Source organism: Primulina eburnea, chromosome 2, assembly GCF_022965805.1.
Source record: "Primulina eburnea isolate SZY01 chromosome 2, ASM2296580v1, whole genome shotgun sequence".
Classification (NCBI taxonomy): domain Eukaryota; kingdom Viridiplantae; phylum Streptophyta; class Magnoliopsida; order Lamiales; family Gesneriaceae; genus Primulina; species Primulina eburnea.
This window is the reverse complement of record NC_133102.1, coordinates 36,363-54,601: the sequence shown is the minus strand read 5'-3', so window position 1 is coordinate 54,601 and position 18,239 is coordinate 36,363. Positions and strand designations below refer to the sequence as shown.

At 40.4% G+C, this 18,239-nt stretch overlaps 2 protein-coding genes and 1 long non-coding RNA gene across 3 annotated transcripts; 1 reads left to right on the top strand and 2 right to left on the bottom strand.

Annotated features, from left to right (window-relative positions):
* Nucleotides 1-1,426: 1,426 nt before the first annotated feature.
* LOC140815553 (phosphatidylinositol 4-kinase gamma 8-like) lies at nt 1,427-4,599 on the bottom strand. Its single transcript, XM_073174633.1, is given in 5 exon segments — nt 1,427-3,455; nt 3,457-3,502; nt 3,871-3,936; nt 4,064-4,110; nt 4,429-4,599. Coding segments are annotated over 2 exon segments (1,773 nt in total). The 5' UTR covers nt 3,496-3,502; nt 3,871-3,936; nt 4,064-4,110; nt 4,429-4,599; the 3' UTR covers nt 1,427-1,721.
* Nucleotides 4,600-9,783: 5,184 nt separating this feature from the next.
* On the top strand, nt 9,784-10,200 carry LOC140823006 (uncharacterized). Its single transcript, XM_073184055.1, has one exon. The coding sequence runs from the start codon at nt 9,784-9,786 to the stop codon at nt 10,198-10,200; it is 417 nt and encodes a 138-aa protein (XP_073040156.1).
* A 2,785-nt stretch (nt 10,201-12,985) lies between these two features.
* Nucleotides 12,986-14,149, bottom strand: LOC140824417 (uncharacterized). Its single transcript, XR_012116346.1, has 3 exons — nt 13,724-14,149; nt 13,354-13,423; nt 12,986-13,061 (listed from the first exon to the last, which is right to left on the bottom strand). It is a non-coding gene; the product is annotated as an uncharacterized lncRNA (long non-coding RNA).
* Nucleotides 14,150-18,239: the final 4,090 nt, after the last annotated feature.

Sequence of the window (18,239 nt, the reverse complement as noted above, 5' to 3'; positions counted from 1 at the left end):
ATATATATATATAAATATATATATATATATATAATATTATTTTGGAAGAAAATTACAATGAATTAATTCTTTCAAATTAATGTAATTTCGAAATAATATGTATTTGAGATAAAAAAATTTATGATTATTAAATGGTAAATTAATGTTCATTAGAAAATTTTGTTGTAGTGATAACTTTTGATATTCAGCCAATTTAATTTTTAGAAAAATTAAATAAACTAATTAAATATTGTATTTCTTTTTTAGTAAGTAATTTAGGCAGGAAATTACTTAAAATAGAATAATTGATATTGAACATTGCAATCATTTGTATTTTAAATTTATTTATACTGTTTTTAATTAAACTGATAGAGATAATCAATGTAAAATTTTTTATATAGTTTATGTTTTCAATAAAGTTTAGTTTTAATTTGAGTAAAAAAAACATATAATACATAAATTACATTTGAATTAATATAAAAATTAGTTAAATTCAAAATTTAATTAATTGATATAATCAATGGAAACAATAATTGAAGTGATCATTTATTGCAATACACATATGTCAATTTTCATGATAGATGTTTTTTATTTTATATATATATATATATATAATTTGGGCAAGAAATTACTTAAAATAGAAAAATAAAATAGAAAAATATATTTTGAATGATTTATCTAATGAGTGATACTGAATATTACAATCATTTGTATTTTAAATTTAATTATACGATTTTTAATTAAATTGATTGATATAATCCATGCAAAAATTTTAAAAAAAACATATAATATATAAATTACATTTGATTAATAAAAAAATTAATTAAATTCAAAATTGAATTAAATGAATTGATATAATCAATGCAAACAATAATTGAAATGATCATTTATTGCAATAGATATATGTCAATATTCATTAAATGTTTTATTTCTTTTTTTAGTAAGTAATTTTGACGTGAACTTTTTTATTTTGACAAAAACTCTACTTTTATATATATAGATTTGGATAATAAATATTATAAATTTATAATAAGACACATGTTGACTTGTACAGTGAATAATACAAGCACGCGCCATGGAACAGCACAGCCCGGACATTAAAAACTCCTTTCGCGGCCAAAGAGAAAGAGTTCCCGGACTCAACAAGAAGAAGACGACGTTGAATTCCGAGTTTTCGTTCAGTCTTGACTGACCTGAATTGACTCCCAAATTTGGGTCCTTCGAATTGACAAGAAAAGAGAACGCCATAGAAGCGGATGCGAAGAAGGGAGTTGCCCGTGAAGTGATTGGACTCAAATAGAGAGTGTAGGGGTGGCAAATGGAAGGAGTTTCTTTGTAAATAATTAATGTATCCGACCTTGGAAAGAAGTCTTTTCTGGTCATTGGTGGTTAAATTTCATTAGAAATGTACTGAATACCCATATATTTTATGAAGTATTTTTTTTTTACAATTAAAAACGGCTTAAAATTTTCTGCAAATACAGTAATATAACAAGATCAATTCATGTACAGTCTAAACGAAAAAGAAATCTCTACCTTCTAAACTATATCATAGGGTGAGTAAAATTGAAAATAAAACATGCAAAAACAAGCGAGGGAGGAAAGGATGTCTTGTTGCCTATCACTTTTCCTCCCACATAAGAATCTTGTATCTGTAACATACAGAAAGTCACATTCCACGGTGCTAATATACATGATTACTTGACACTACTCACGTGATTCTTGATCTTCAGATTATCTCTTCAAAACTCACAAGAAGATCCCAATCTTTGCTTAGATGAGCACATAGACCTCCCCTCGAATGCCTCGGGCAAAAGTCTTTCAAAACTCTCCAAGAACGACTGCCATTCCTCCTCGTACATTTCCTCGAAAGAAATGACCTGAACATCATGGCTATAATTTGGTACAGCGCAACTCAGGCTCCGCATCAATCCACTGGATTTGAGATTATCGTCCTGGTGTTCATCTTCATTCGAAGAATTATTATCCAAATAGGTGCTCTTCTCAAGAACTTTGTCACGATCTTCGCTCTTATTCAAGTGAAACGATGAAGGAACATCTAATGCACTCATCGATGAGAATTTTGGAATTAGTGGTGGCTTACCTTTTAGGGGGGGTTTATGTAGCATTTGGAGGAAGCCTGAATCTTGGTTGAGGTCGTCTTTCATTTCATCTTCATCATCGTCAAATTGGAACATCTCATTAACTTCTTCTACATTTTGATTATCCCTGGTATTATCATCACAATTTCTATCATTCAGGTTGACTTTAGCATTTAAACATAGAATCTCCAACGTGCTCCAATTCTCTTCTCCTCCATGAAATTCTCGAGTCATCATTTCACCTATGTCAGCAAGACATAGCCCAAATTTGGTTGCTTGCTTCAGAAAGATCGTACAGAGCACAAGAACTCGGATGGAAGACTCTCGAATTAATGGAAGCTCAGTTCTTAGCAGTTCTGCATCTTTAAACGGATCAAGACCAGATATGTACTCAACTTCTGACTCAGAAAATGGTATTGAAGATTGAGGCCAGTGCAGCCATTCGAAATATGGATCTTCGAGTGACTCAGGCAAGCAAAACCCATGGTCGATGGGAACTAACTCGGCATTCCCCCCAGCATAATTCTCTTTCTCTTGCTTCACCAGAATATTCCCAGCGTGTCTGTCAAGATTCATTAGCCTCACATCTAAAATACCAATATGGTGTACAGAATTGACTGAGAAGCTTGAAGGGCCCAAATCTCCTGCATCAGAATCATGCTTCACATAACATTGAAGTGATGCAATTTTAAGGGGCGGAGACAAATCTGCCTCCACGTTATTCATGTTGAACCTGACGTGAGAAAATTTAACCAATGCCGTTGGTGGGACCCTGGAAAAACCATCATGATCAAGAAGATAAGCTGCTGCTTCACGAAGACCTGCTTCACCGATCCTAATGGAGTGTTTCATGCCAGGTTGGCCTAACATCCGCCCACCAAAACATTTTGGATTATTGAATGCTAGAGGTTCCTCGTCCATAGGCTTCGCAACAGCTATAGTATCACCATCTCGAGAGCGCATAAAGTAGGCACCGCCAAGCCCATTACATGCTGGCTCTGGATTGACACCTGAAGCTATGGCTATTGCAACTTCCACGACCAGAGCACGTACTCTTGGTGCAGTGTGGCCCCCTATTATTTCAATTCTGGCATTGGGACCAAAGTCGTCTTCTACCGTGGAAGAATTAGATAGGCATGGGGTGGAAAAGCTTCTGTAGATGTTGGTAGACTGGAAGGCATGTTTCAAAGATTGTGCGAGTTTGGATTGACTAAAGTCGAGCATTTTGTAGTCGAGCTGAGTGAAGGATTGGAGTTTGTATCTTGGGGGTCGGGGGAATGGCTTGAATTCATGACCTTGATCAACGGCTACAGCCATTTTTAGAAATATCATGCAGGCGATGGCTATTATACATGCTAAAGGTTGCTTCTTAAAGGATTTCTAGAGGGTTTGTCTTCTCTGGGAGATTAGACATCACATGCCTGTAAAAACAAAAAGCAAAATTTAAGATTTCAAGATTAATCGACAAGTTCAATGAACTTATAATACTACTGTTTCATATAATTTCTATTCAATTTGTTAGAATCATTTTGCTACCAGTTCCCGGTCGCCGATCCCAAGCCTTGATGGTTAATTGGATTGAATATCATCAATTGCTATCGTTGGGAGAATCAATGTTTCTTTCTATTTAATTGACCTTAGCCAGAGCCAATTTGCGAGTCATTCATTCAATGACTAACAGTAGGTATTTCAAACACAAACACAGACACAAATCAAAATTCTGGCATCATATGGAAGAAAAATCAATAAACCAAAGATTCTGGTTTGCAGGAACTTAAGGATGTCTTACTTGAAATTCGCACAAAAAAGACAGCAAAAATCAAAAACTCGAACTAAGGTGCTAATCTCCGGACACCTGCAAAACATCAATCAATACGTTTAAAATCCATGATGTAAACTGGATTCTACACACAGGAATCAAAACTCAGATACACAAAATGCGCAAAAAACTGTGAGAAAATGTTGAGATACATCACACATACCATCATATTATTCCCTCGCTCCTCCGCTTAAAGGTCGCCAAAATGGACTGCACAGGAATACCGATAGGGTCATTTGCCATCATTCTTTAATGAATATCCTCGTTTTGCATAATCAATGTAACGAAAAGAATAAATACATAGAAATCGTGAAAAAAGATGATAAAGATTGAAATTGGACGTAGCTTCAATATTTTTTGAACAAATAAATATACTATACCATGGTGATGCCCATAGAATCATCCAAAACAAACAAACAAACGCAATGATTACAGACAAACAGCATCCAAACACATTCCCATCACCAATTGAGGAGAAAAATGAACAAAATAAACAACAACAATGAAAAAAATATCGGGAAAACGAACCCTGAACACTGGTGAGGCATTCAGGGAGACGAAACGGCAACGGCAGAGCGATTAATCCCGTCACCGAAATACTCTTAAGAAAATATGAAATGCCTTTTTTCGTCGAAAAAACATTAACCAGTGGGTTCTTCCCGTTTTAAATTTCTCTCCCCGCATTTTTCTCGCTCCTACATCTGTACATGCCACCAACCCAGACGTTGTACGATTGCCTTAAAAATAGGAAGAAAAAAAATCCTTTTTGTTATTATTATTTTATATAATTTTGTATAAAATTTTTATATATGATTATCAATCATTAGTTACAAAACGATAGTAAAGATTGGCAAATGAAATAAAACTTAATTATGATATTTCAAACGAAATTCAAAACATATTACGACTGAAAACACACAGAAACTATAAAGAACATAAACGTACCTATATTGGTTGGATTCAGGCATTGGACAAAAAATTCTATCTTGGTCACAACAACCAAAAAAGGTTGAAACAAAAGAATATATATCAAAATTATAAAGTGGTCTTCCCCTGCACAACAAACAATAAAACTTGCTAACTTTCCTTGCACCAACTGAACAAAATTGTCTAAACAATCTCAGCATGGGTGTATATAAAAAACATATGGAGAAGGAAATTAGATGCACCCTCTTAATTTGTTTAAAATCCACACCACGACAACACTTCCAGAAAACGGGTCCATGAACACTTACAAGTTACAACACGTTCAGTGATCACCACCATACTCAGTCGGGTAGCCGTGAGTCCATATTCCTCAGAAAATGAAGACGAAACTGGCCATGGATTATGTAACGCGGAAGACTTGGGTAATGAAAACGAAGCAAAACTACAATTGTCACTCTAGAGACAGATGTGCAATAAATAAAATAAAATGAGAGTGGAATGAAAAACACTCGGCGATGAATACGAAGATCGGTAGGAGGCACAACCGGCGGACAGAGACTCACTGTCAATAGCCTCTCTACAAAGCAAAGAAAAAGAAATGAAATGAAAAAAAAAAAAAAAGGGGAGGAAACAAATATGAATAGATAAATAAATAAATAGTAGAGGGAAACACGAGATAGAAAATCGCCTGGAACCCAAACTTTACACGAGTCACATTATGTAATACGATGCGAAACTCCAGACTACATTGCATAAAAGATAGAAGGCCTCAGTGAGGAAGATTAAAAGGCAGAAAAAAAAAGTGCAATAAATGACATGGAATTTACCAAATAATTAAATACCAACACACAGTTTCATAACTTATTTTTATGATTTAAATAGTTATGGAACAGTTTATAGTTTTTTTTTAAAAAAATAGATTTCATAACTTATTTTTATGATCTTATTTAAATGTTTTTTAAAGACTAAATTATCTTTATATATTTTATAATATTTTATAATATTTCAAATATATCATCATATAAAAAATATATAAATTATTAATATCCAATAATAATAATTATTATTACTTGTATTATATTATCATTAGTACTATTAAATAGTCATTAATAATTATTATATTATAATTAATAATAATAACATAATTAATCATATATCATATTATAATAATTAATATTTATTATTGTTACCATTCTTACATGAACAATTATTAATAAAATTATTATTTCATAGTGATATGATTTATGTTATTTTGGTAATTATCATAACAAAAAGATATAATATCATACATACTTCTTTATCTTATTTTATCCAAAAACATCAATAACTTATTTTTAAAATAAGATCATGTAGTTTGTAAAATCATGAAACATTTAATAAGACATATGAGCTTACAAATTATTTTAAATAAGTTTAACCGAACACCCTCAAAGACTCTAAACAATAATATTTTAGAATCTACTAACTCTTTACAATTATCACTTGAATCTTCTAATATATTAAGGTTCTATTTGGATAAATACTTTAAAAATGTCAAGAGATTCAACTACCTCCACCTTCCAATATATCTCGTCAATATCTAGGAGATAATTTTCAAAGTATATGTTACTTTTCATTTTTTTGGCAATATTGTCTGAAATGTCACACTTAACTAAAATATGACAATATATTTATATAAAGTTAAAAAAAGAAATAGAAAATAATGAACTCAAACTCTAAACAACAAAAGATGCCAAACCTGAAGAAACTTGTGAATATCTCGGGAGCGCCTAGGCTACCCCCACAAGCATTTATTTGCATTCTTGATCGTCCTTCCTCACTTTCCACTAAATATGAATTAAAAATTTAAAAAAAAATCAACACAATTTTTGCAACTTAAAAAGCTTATCTAATCTCACAAACACATTCACACCTTAACCATATGGAAAAAAAATTTAAAATTTCTTCCAATTTCCACGGCATTTATCAACCAATTATTTAATTTTTTAGAAACATTACGCAACATGCATTAAACAGTTCTCAATTTTTCGCATCCTTAGAAAAAAACAATGAAGTACAATATCCAGATCCGAGTCAACAAAGAAGTGCACTTTTGAGTCACTGTCAAAATCTTGTCATGCCCCAGTGCGAGAGTATAATATTCAAATTAAATGTCAAAGGGCACATCATCAAGTATATAAATAAGTGGGTTCTCATATTTTGTGTTCAATGGGAGAATCAAATATTCAAAACCACACAGCACCATGGAATGATTTACTGAGACATGTGGCATAAAATAGAAATTAATAAAATAAAATTTCTCAATGGTCCCCAACCTGTTGCATATACATAAGAAACAAGCCAATTTTATGTCCTTTCCTCTTCTTCTACAGACCACCACATAAGCAAAGATTTTTGATTCAAGTCATACTCTCGATTGTATCCCCGATCCAGCCCCAAATATATGCCTAGATGAAGCTTCGAAATAGCCATTTTCTAAACCAGCTATACATCTAAAGACATATATTTCACTAGGAACAGAAGAAAAGTCCGAAAATCATACACAAGGAACAGCATAAGTTAAGAGCAGTCAACAGCATCGTGCAATTCTATTTACACACTATAAAATCACATATTTGCATCCTTCTGGATGTTGTTGACTGCTCTCAACAGAAGGTAAACCAGAAACTTGACAATCTCCAAAATTATCAAATAATATGCTAAAGAAGCGATCAACATATTAAATATTCTCCCAGACGATACAATAAAGTAAGCCAAAAAATGCTGGGACTTGACAACTTAGCATGAAAGTCGACTCACTGATACATAAAAACTGAATTCATACAAAACGAACTCTGTCGTCAGAAAAAGGGAAAGTTTATGCTATCAGCATCGCGATCACAATAGAATATCATGAAATGATGATAAATGAAGTGAGATGAGTATAAGAATAACTTTCCAATTTGATCATATTGCACTCACACAACAAAGTTCAGAGAAATGATTGAAGCCAAGAAGTCAACCTATCAATTATTAAAAAATGAATAAAGTAGGGGGTAAGAATAACTTTTGCAAACCGGTGTTTCAGTTCACAGCAGCGATATCAAGCTAAGAACACGGTCAAGTATCATGCAAACAACAAAAGAGGATGGAAATCAAAGTCAACCCACCAAACACGTTCGAGTCTCCCCTCCGCCATCCTCCGACAAATTAAGAACAATAAGGTAAAAGAAATGGAAAAGGAAAAAACTTAACAAACTACGATCACAACCCATTTCGTTAACCCCGCAAGATTTTCACTCAAGATTCAAAAAGTCCAAATATTAAAACCAATTGCACGTAAAAACGGGCACATGCGCTTGGACAAGAGTCATCCGGATTCCAAGAAATCGATTATATGAAAAACAACTCAACGCGCGCACACGCACACACACAAACAGCGAATCAACACCCCACCTTCGGTTTCAGGTCAGAAGACTGTCGTCGTGATGCATTATCAACACGTTCAACATCAAGAACTGACTTAACGGAACAAGAAGATTCCTCTGAACATTCCCACCATTCACACCTGACACCACCACACCCAACTTTGCTTCGACGGCTCCTACTTTTCTTGGACTTCTTGCCACTGTTAAATGTCCCACATCGGTTAAATAATTAACCTTTGAGTGGCATATATTGGCTTGGATAATCCTCCCCCCTTGAGCTAGCTTTTGGGGTTGAGTTAGGTCCAAGTTCCAATCTTAACAGTCACCACACAATCCCACAAAATCAACAAAAACCAAATATTTCCTAAAGCCGCCGACGTGGTTTCCCGCGAAGAGTTTCACAGACTGCACCACTTGACCGGCGGAGTATACAGACATTTTTCATCAATCTCTACACACACGCACAGCAACTATATATGTGCAATACAAAAAGGTTGCAGTTTTGAGAACTGACCAGATGAGGAAGTGTAAGGGAGGAATATGGCTTACGAGATATGATACTCTCGGATTGAGGATGGGTTCGGCCCGCTCTCGGTAGCCCATCTAGTTGAGAACTCGGCATTCAGGGAAGCGTTGGAGGTCATCCCAGCCGACCTCCCATAGCAGCAGTTCTGACCTCCCACGCCGAGCTCCGATGCCGACCTCCCAAGATGATCCCAGCCGCCCTCCCATAACAGCAGTTCCGTCGATCGGGGAGGTCAGCCGACCTCCCACGCCGAGCTCCCATGCCGACCTCCCAAGATGATGCCGAGCCGACCTCCTATAACAGCAGTTCCCTCGATCGGGGAAGTCAACCGACCTCCCACGCCGAGCTCCCATGCCGACCTCCCAAGATGATGCCGAGCCGACCTCCCAAATTATGATATCGGCGTGATTGGAAACATCTCGGCCGAGCTCCCATAAGGTCCTGGCTTCAGGCGGGCTCATACCTACGAGAGCCTTTACTCAGATATTAAGCGCGTAGCCCACAAAGATCAAAGCCCAGAAAGGTAAAGCCCATTAAAGATCCAATCAAATCTGGCACGATATCTAAACCAAATCTGGGCAAGATCTAATCAAATCTTCCGAAGATTCTGAAGATCCTAATGTGCCAAACTAGGACTCTATTGTTCTCCTATAAATATCAGGTTCCGTTCATTGTTTTACTGACTCACATACACACATTCTCTCAGCACACATGTTATTCTCTCAGTTTTCTATTCTCTGACTTGAGCGTCGGAGGAGCTACGCCGGAACAACCTTCCGGTCCCCTTCTAACACTCTTGTTTGTGTTTCTTGATTTCGAGGTGTTTGATCCGAGCTCCCTAGGCGAAGGTCCGACCTCCCAGGTATCTTCCGAAGGTCTTATCCGAGCTCCCCAAGCAAATATCTGACCTCCCAGTTAGCATCACCGATTTTGGTAACATCAATTGGCGCCGTCTGTGGGAACACTGAGCAAAGACGTAGACGTGAGAATGCAAAAGGAAATTGGGTGGAAGAGCTCCCAAGCATGCTATGGTCGTACATAACCACTCCGAAGATTGGCATCAGGGAGACGCTTTTCAGCTTAGTTTATGGAAATGAGGCAGTGCTTCCGGCAGAGATCGATGAAGAGACCTCCCGAGTAATATTCTATGATGAGCGAAATAGTGAGAGGCGAGCAGCAGACTTAGATTTCTTGGAAGAAAAGAGGGAAGCTGCGGCCATAAGGATGAAAGCTTACAAGAGACGCACAACTCAATCGTACAATAGGAAGGTCATTCAGAGGAGCTTTCAAGTGGGAGACTTAGCTTGGAAGAAGGTTCAAGATGTGGACGTGGGAAAGTTAGATCCAAGATGGAAAGGACCATTCAAGGTGATGGAGAAGCTTAGCTCGGGTGCCTACTACTTCGAAGATCTGGCAGAGAAGAAATTGAAGAGGCCATGAAATGCTTACCACCTCCGCAAATAACATCACTTAGATATTATACCTCTAATTCCTTTTATTCTGTCAGTTACTTTTGTAGAAAGGACCTAAGTATTCGATGCTATATTCAGTTACATTATTAAAATTATACATTTTCTTTCAAAATTATTGAAGCTTACACGGGTTTTCACCATGTCTTGTAGGAGCCCCGGACCTCACCTCATCTTGGTTACACCAAGGTTATAAGGGTTTTCACCCTTAGACAGTTCAGGAGCCTAGAGCTCATCTCATCTTGGTTACGCCAAGTTTACAAGGGTTTTCACCCGATCTCAGTTCAGGACCCCAGAGCTCACCTCATCTTGGTTACACCAAGTTTGAATAGGGTTTTCACCCTCAGCCAGTTCAGGAGCCCAGAGCTCACCACATCTTGGTTACGCCGAGTTTGAATAGGGTTTTCACCCTCAGTCAGTCCAGGAGCCCAGAGCTCACCTCATCTTGGTTACGCCAAGTTTACAAGGGTTTTCACCCTTAGACAGTTCAGGAGCCCAGAGCTCATCTCATCTTGGTTACGCCAAGTTTACAAGGGTTTTCACCCGATCTCAGTTAAGAAGCCCAGAGCTCACCTCATCTTGGTTACGCCAAGTTTGAATAAGGTTTTCACCCTCACCCAGTTCAGGAGCCCAGAGCTCACCTCATCTTGGTTACGCCAAGTTTGAATAGGATTTTCACCCTCACTCCGTTCAGGAGCCCAGAGCTCACCTCATCTTGGTTACGCCAAGTTTGAATAGGGTTTTCACCCTCAGCCAGTTCAGGAGCCCAAAGTTCACCTCATCTTGGTTACGCCAAGTTTACAAGGGTTTTCACCCTTAGACAGTTCAGGAGCCCAGAGATCATCTCATCTTGGTTACGCCAAGTTTACAAGGGTTTTCACCCGATCTCAGTTAAGAAGCCCAGAGCTCACCTCATCTTGGTTACGCCAAGTTTGAATAAGGTTTTCACTCTCACCCAGTTCAGGAGCCCAGAGCTCACCTCATCTTGGTTACGCCAAGTTTGAATAGGATTTTCACCTTCACTCCGTTCAGGAGCCCAGAGTTCACCTCATCTTGGTTACGCCAAGTTTGAATAGGGTTTTCACCCTCAGCCAGTTCAAGAGCCCAAAGTTCACCTCATCTTGGTTACGCCAAGTTTACAAGGGTTTTCACCTTAGACAGTTCAGGAGCCTGGAGCTCATCTCATCTTATTTACGCCAAGTTTACAAGGGTTTTCACCCTTAGACAGTTCAGGAGCCCAGAGCTCATCTCATCTTGGTTACGCCAAGTTTACAAGGGTTTTCACCCGATCTCAGTTCAGGAGCCTAGAGCTCACCTCATCTTGGTTACGCCAAGTTTGAATAGGGTTTTCACCCTCACTCAGTTCAGGAGTCCAGAGCTCACCTCATCTTGGTTACGCCAAGTTTGAATAGGATTTTCACCCTCAGCCAGTTCAGGAGCCCAGAGCTCACCTCATCTTGGTTACGCCAAAGTTGAATAGGGTTTTCACCCTCAGTCAGTTCAGGAGCCCAGAGCTCACCTCATCTTGGTTACGCCAAGTTTACAAGGGTTTTCACCCGATATCAGATCAGGAGCCCAGAGCTTCAGGAGCCCAGAGCTCACCTCATCTTGGTTACGCCAAGTTTACAAGGGTTTTCACCCGATCTCAGTTCAGGAGCCCAGAGCTCACCTAATCTTGGTTACACCAAGTTTGAGTAGGGTTTTCACCCTCAGCCAGTGCAGGAGCCCAGAGCTCACCTCATCTTGGTTACGCCAAGTTTGAATATGGTTTTCACCCTGAATCAGTTCAGGAGCCCAGAGCTCACCTCATCTTTGTTACGCCAAGTTTGAATAGGGTTTTCACCCTCAGTCAGTTCAGGGCCCAGAGCTTACCTCATCTTGGTTACGCCAAGTTTACAAGGGTTTTCACCCTTAGACAGTTCAGGAGCCCAGAGCTCATCTCATTTTGGTTACGCCAAGTTTACAAGGGTTTTCACCCTTAGACAGTTCAGGAGCTCAGAGCTCATCTCATCTTGGTTACACCAAGTTTACAAGATTTTCATCTGCACTCAGTTCTGGAGCTCTGATGTCAGCATAGCTCCTCTGACCACGATCACGCTGGACAGATGTTAGTACTAACCTCAGCTCGGCAAGAAATTCGTTGTTCAAAGTTTCATAATGTTCCCAAGTATTTGGCCAATCTCCCATGGCCGAGCCGACCTCCCATGGCCGAGCTTACCTCCCATGGCATGATATTACTAAGTTATTATTTTGTCAAGGGTTGTGCCAACCTCCCATGGCCGAGCTTACCTCCCATGACATGATATTACCAAGTTATTATTTTGTGAAGGTTGGGCCGACCTCCCATGGCCGAGCTTACCTCTCACGGCATGATCTTACCGATTTATTATTTTGTGAAGGGTTGTGCCGACCTCCCATGGCCGAGCTTACCTCCCATGGCATGATATTACCAAGTTATTATTTTGTGAAGGGTTGTGCCGACCTCCCATGGCCGATCATATCTCCCATGGCATGATCTTACCAAGTTATTTTGTGAAGGGTTGTGCCGATCTCCCATGGCCGAACTTACCTCCCACGGCATGATCCTACCGAGTTATTATTGTCAAGGGTTGTGCCGACCTCCAATGGCCGAGCTTACCTCCCACGGCATGATCTTACCGAGTTATTATTTCGTGAAGAGTTGTGCCAACCTCCTATGGACGAGCTTACCTCCCACGGCACGATCTTACCGAGTTATTATTTTATTAAAAAGTTCAGCCGACCTCCCTCGAGATGACCTCCTCGGGTTATTATCTATCAGGTGTGGGGCCGAGCTCCCATAGCCCGGCCGACCTCTCTCAGGATGATCTCTTCGGGTTATTATTTTATGGTGTTGGGCCGAGCTTCCGGTCGACCTCCCTCGGGATGACCTCCTCAGGTTAGAGCTCCCAGCCGACCTCCCTCGGGATGACCCCCTCGGGTTATCATCTAAGTGTTGCGCCGAGCTTCCATAGCCCGTTCGACCTCTCTCTGTATGACCTCCTAGGATTATTACTTTATAAAGTGTTGGGCCGAGCTCTCGGTCGACCTCCCTCGGGATGACCTCCTCGGGTTATTATTTTATGGGGTCGACCTCCCAGCCGACCTCCCTGAGGATGACCTCATAAGGTTTTTATCTATCAAATATTTGGCCGAGCTCCCATAGCCCGGCCGACCTCCCTCAGGATGATCTCCTCGGGTTATTATCTATCAGGTGTGTGGCAGAGCTCCCATAGCCCGGCCGACCTCTCTCAGGATGATCTCTTCGGGTTATTATTTTGTTGGGCCGAGCTCCTGGTCGATCTCCCTCGGGATGACCTCCTCGGGTTAGATCTCCCAGCCGACCTCCCTCGGGATGACCCCCTCGGGTTATCATCTAAGTGTTGCGCCGAGCTTCCATAGCCCGGTCGACCTCTCTCTGTATGACCTCCTAGGATTATTACTTTATGAAGTGTTGGGCCGAGCTCTCGGTCGACCTCCCTCGGGAGGACCTCTTTGGGTTATTATTTTAGGGGTCGATCTCCCAGCCGACCTACCTGAGGATGAACTCATCAGGTTATTATCTATCAAGTGTTGGGCGGAGCTCCCATAGCCCTGCCGACCTCTCTCAGAACGATCTCCTCGGGTTATTACTTTATGAAGTGTTGGGCCGAGCTTTCGGTCGACCTCCCTCAGGATGACCTCTTCGTGTTATTATTTCATGAAGTGTTGGGCCGAGCTCCCGATCGACCTCTCTCAGTATGACCTCATCATATTATTTAGTGTTTGCCGAGCTCCAAGTGCCTGGCCGACCTATCTCAGGACAGCCCATGGGCCACCGAGAGCTCAAACCACAACGAGCTTTTGGTCTACAACGTCAGCTCGACTTGAGGGTGGGGACTCGTGATACCCCCGGATTGAGGATGTGTTCGGCCCGCTCTCGGTAGCCCATCTAGTTGAGAACTTTGCATTCAGGGAAGCGTTGGAGGTCATCTCAGCCGACCTCCCATAGCAGCAGTTCTGACCTCCCACGTCGAGCTCCGATGCCGACCTCCCAAGATGATCCCAGCCGCCCTCCCATAACAGCAGTTCCGTCGATCGGAGAGGTCAGCCGACCTCCCACGCCGAGCTCCCATGCCGACCTCCCAAGATGATGCCGAGCCGACCTCCTATAACGGCAATTCCCTCGATCGGGGAAGTCAACCGACCTCCCACGCCGAGCTCCCATGCCGACCTCCCAAGATGATGCCGAGCCGACCTCCCAAATTATGATATCGGCGTGATTGGAAACATCTCGGCCGAGCTCCCATAAGGTCCTGGCTTCAGGCGGGCTCATACCTACGATAGCCTTTACTCAGATATTAAGCGCGTAGCCCACAAAGATCAAAGCCCAGAAAGGTAAAGCCCATTAAAGATCCAATCAAATCTGGCACGATATCTAAACCAAATCTGGGCAAGATCTAATCAAATCTTCCGAAGATTCTGAAGATCCTAATGTGCCAAACTAGGACTCTATTGTTCTCCTATAAATATCAGGTTCCGTTCATTGTTTTACTGAATCACATACACACATTCTCTCAGCACACACGTTAGTCTCTCAGTTTTTTATTCTCTGACTTGAGCGTCGGAGGGGCTACGCCGGAACAACCTTCCGGTCCCCTTCTAACACTCTTGTTTGTGTTTCTTGATTTCTAGGTGTTTGATCCGAGCTCCCTAGGCGAAGGTCCGACCTCCCAGGTATCTTCCGAAGGTCTTATCCGAGCTCCCCAAGCAAATATCTGACCTCCCAGTTAGCATCACCGATTTTGGTAACATCAATTGATAGAAAAGAACGTTCGGGAGCTGTAAGGACCGTGTATCGTATTATCGTAAATCTTGTATGATTATCGATAATTAATGAAATTGTCATGGATTATGTATATTGATGTATATCGTGACAATGAATTGAGAAATGAGATTGAAAAAAACGAATATTGTATATGAATTGAGGTGGTATGAATTTGATTTGAGAGGCCGGACGCCAATTTAGTACAAACTTAAATATTTGTACAGAACGTGTGGCGCCCGGGCGGTAGAAAATGACCGCCCGAGCGCCAAGGAATGAAAACTTGATGTTCGGGCAGAACACTTCGCGCCCGAGCGGTAGTTTGTGACCGCCCGAGCGCGAAGCGAGTGGCATGGGATAGAACATGCCGCGCCCGAGCGGTAATGTTTGACCGCTCGAGCGCGGTACAAGCAACTCTCGGGGACAGAATGTCTCGCGCTCGGGCGCGAGAATTCTACCGCCCGAGCGCGAGAGCGGTGAGGATAAGAATCCTTTCTTTTCTCTTTCTTTCGCCATTTCTTATACGATAACTTCGAGGGAAAGTTAGAGAATTTGATTTCTTTCGTCCGATTCGACTTTGAAACGCTGTCTAAACGCGAAACAAATTATATATTTGTAATCGTCGCGTCGAGGGCTTCAGACTGAGGTAATTTTCTTCTAGTTCCAGCAGCTATAAATATCAAGGTGCTGGAATAGCATGTATCTGAAGTTGAATTTCTGATATGTAGTAGAATAACCGACAAGAAACTCATATTCGAAGTCGGAATTGAATTATGATATGATTTTGATTTGATATGAATTATTGAAGTTTCAAATGATATTTGAAACTCATATTATTGATTTTGGAGTATGTTATTGACTGGAATGAATATGTTATGGATGTAGATAAAGTATTATATCAATATCTTCAGGCTACATCAACTGGAACGAAGAACTGAGGTATGTTGCGACCGGGTAACATACGACAGGTATCTGTATTATATGATATATGATTGGATTGATTTGATTGGATTGGATTGCAATACGTGTCTATGTGCCTATTTGATGATTTGATGTGGCATACATGACATTGAGATTTGAGTATCGATGTATAAAATAAATGTTTTGTTAACACACATCATTTTATGCATACATCGATACATGACATGCACGTTGAGCTATGATCCTTGGATACCCTGATATGATTTGATTGGATTCCGGGGTTTGTGAACACAATCGCTATGCCGGTATTATATGACCCGTAAAGCATAGACAATTGTGGCCCCATATGATTGGATATGAGATGTGGGATTGACGACGCTTCGTCGACGTTGTCATATGTGTATTCCCATATCGGCCGGTGTGCCAGCTCGAGCATTGATTTGATTTGATAGCGATTCGATTGATTCTGACATGTGCTCAGTGGATGGGCATTTGACCTGATACCTCCACGACATACATGCATTGCATACCATATATCATTGTTTAGATATCTGTGGTATATATGATTGGTTGTTCCATACGGAGCTTTGCTCACCCCCAAGGGGGGCTGTTGTTGTCTTTGTGTGTGGACAATGGCAGGTACTCTAGGATATAAGGAGACCGGAGAGGGTACTTCTTGTGGGAGCCACAGCTTGGGCTGAGGTTTTATGTTTATGTCTGATTCCCAGTATATATGTATATGTATCTATATACCGGGGCATGTCCCGAGGATATGAGATGTTTGTATGTGATTGATTACGTGTGGGCGTGTTTATGATTTGAATTTAGATACTATTTTTAGTATTTAAATATCAGAAGAGATATTTTGGGCTCATTGTAAAGAAATTTTAAACCTGTTTTCCGCTGTGATTAATTAAACCCTAATCAGATTGCATTGTAATAACGATTAGGAGTTAAGGGCCCCACACTAGATGGTATCAGCCACAGCTTGGGCTGAGGTTTTATGTTTATGTCTGATTCCCAGTATATATGTATATGTATCTATATACCGGGGCATGTCCCGAGGATATGAGATGTTTGTATGTGATTGATTACGTGTGGGCGTGTTTATGATTTGAATTTAGATACTATTTTTAGTATTTAAATATCAGAAGAGATATTTTTGGCTCATTGTAAAGAAATTTTAAACCTGTTTTCCGCTGTGATTAATTAAACCCTAATCAGATTGTATTGTAATAACGATTAGGAGTTAAGGGCCCCACACTAGATGGTATCAGAGCATAGCTGGGAATGCTCTATTGAGTCTTGTGTACACTTGAATAGGCACAAATGAATTGTGCGTATGTGTTTGATTTATTTGTATTACTTGCTCTTATGTGATTTGATTTGAGTAAGTATCTGATGAGATTGATGATATGAGATTATGAGATTATGAATTGATATGAAATTGTGATATTCATCTTTTGAGTTGTAGATGGATCACACAAATGAAACTGCGAGTAGCAGTACTGAGAGGATTGTTGGGCAATTTGAAGGATTGTCCATGGATGTTGTGATGGCTCGATTCCAGGATCTGAAACCACCGAAGTTCTTTGGCACTGAGAATGCTGAAAGAGCTGAGGCCTGGCTAAAGGATATCGAGCACTTGTTTAATATTGTTGAGCATTCCAAGGCTCGGAGACTGAAACTTGCTTTGTATCAGCTGAAAGACCGAGCTAAATCTTGGTGGGAAGCCGCTGAGATTGGACTGAAGGCCGGGACTGAAGTCACCTGGGATGTCTTCAAGGCCCAATTTCTGGAGCAATATTCTCCTCCTTCGTATTATACTGCTCAGGAGAATGAATTCAATAACCTGCAGCAGGGAACGATGTCTGTTGCAGAGTATGCTTCTAAATTTTCTACTTTGTTGAAGTATGCACCTCACGTGGCTGGGAATGCGAGGGCAAAATATAACAGGTTTGTAAATGGTTTACATCCTGTCTTGTATACCTATGTTGTTTCTGGATTGCCTACCAGCTACGCAGAGGCAGTTGAACGAGCCAAGGCAGCCGAGGTTGGACTTAGGCGGGGAGGTCCACAGTATACTCCTCCACCACCGGTGTCAGCTCAGCAGCCTACCTTGAGGCCGAGAGGTAAGAAGTTTAAGAAGACTGGCTCTACTTCTTCGTCTTCTTCGAGTTCTAGTGGATCACCGAGAGGGAGTCCTGTGATTGCTCCCTACTGTAGTCATTGTGGAGGCAAACATACTATCGAGCAATGTCGAGGTA

What these genes read in the sequence shown, in the direction of transcription:
- LOC140823006 (XM_073184055.1), top strand. Translation starts at nt 9,784, where the DNA reads ATGCTATGGTCGTACATAACCACTCCGAAGATTGGCATCAGGGAGACG.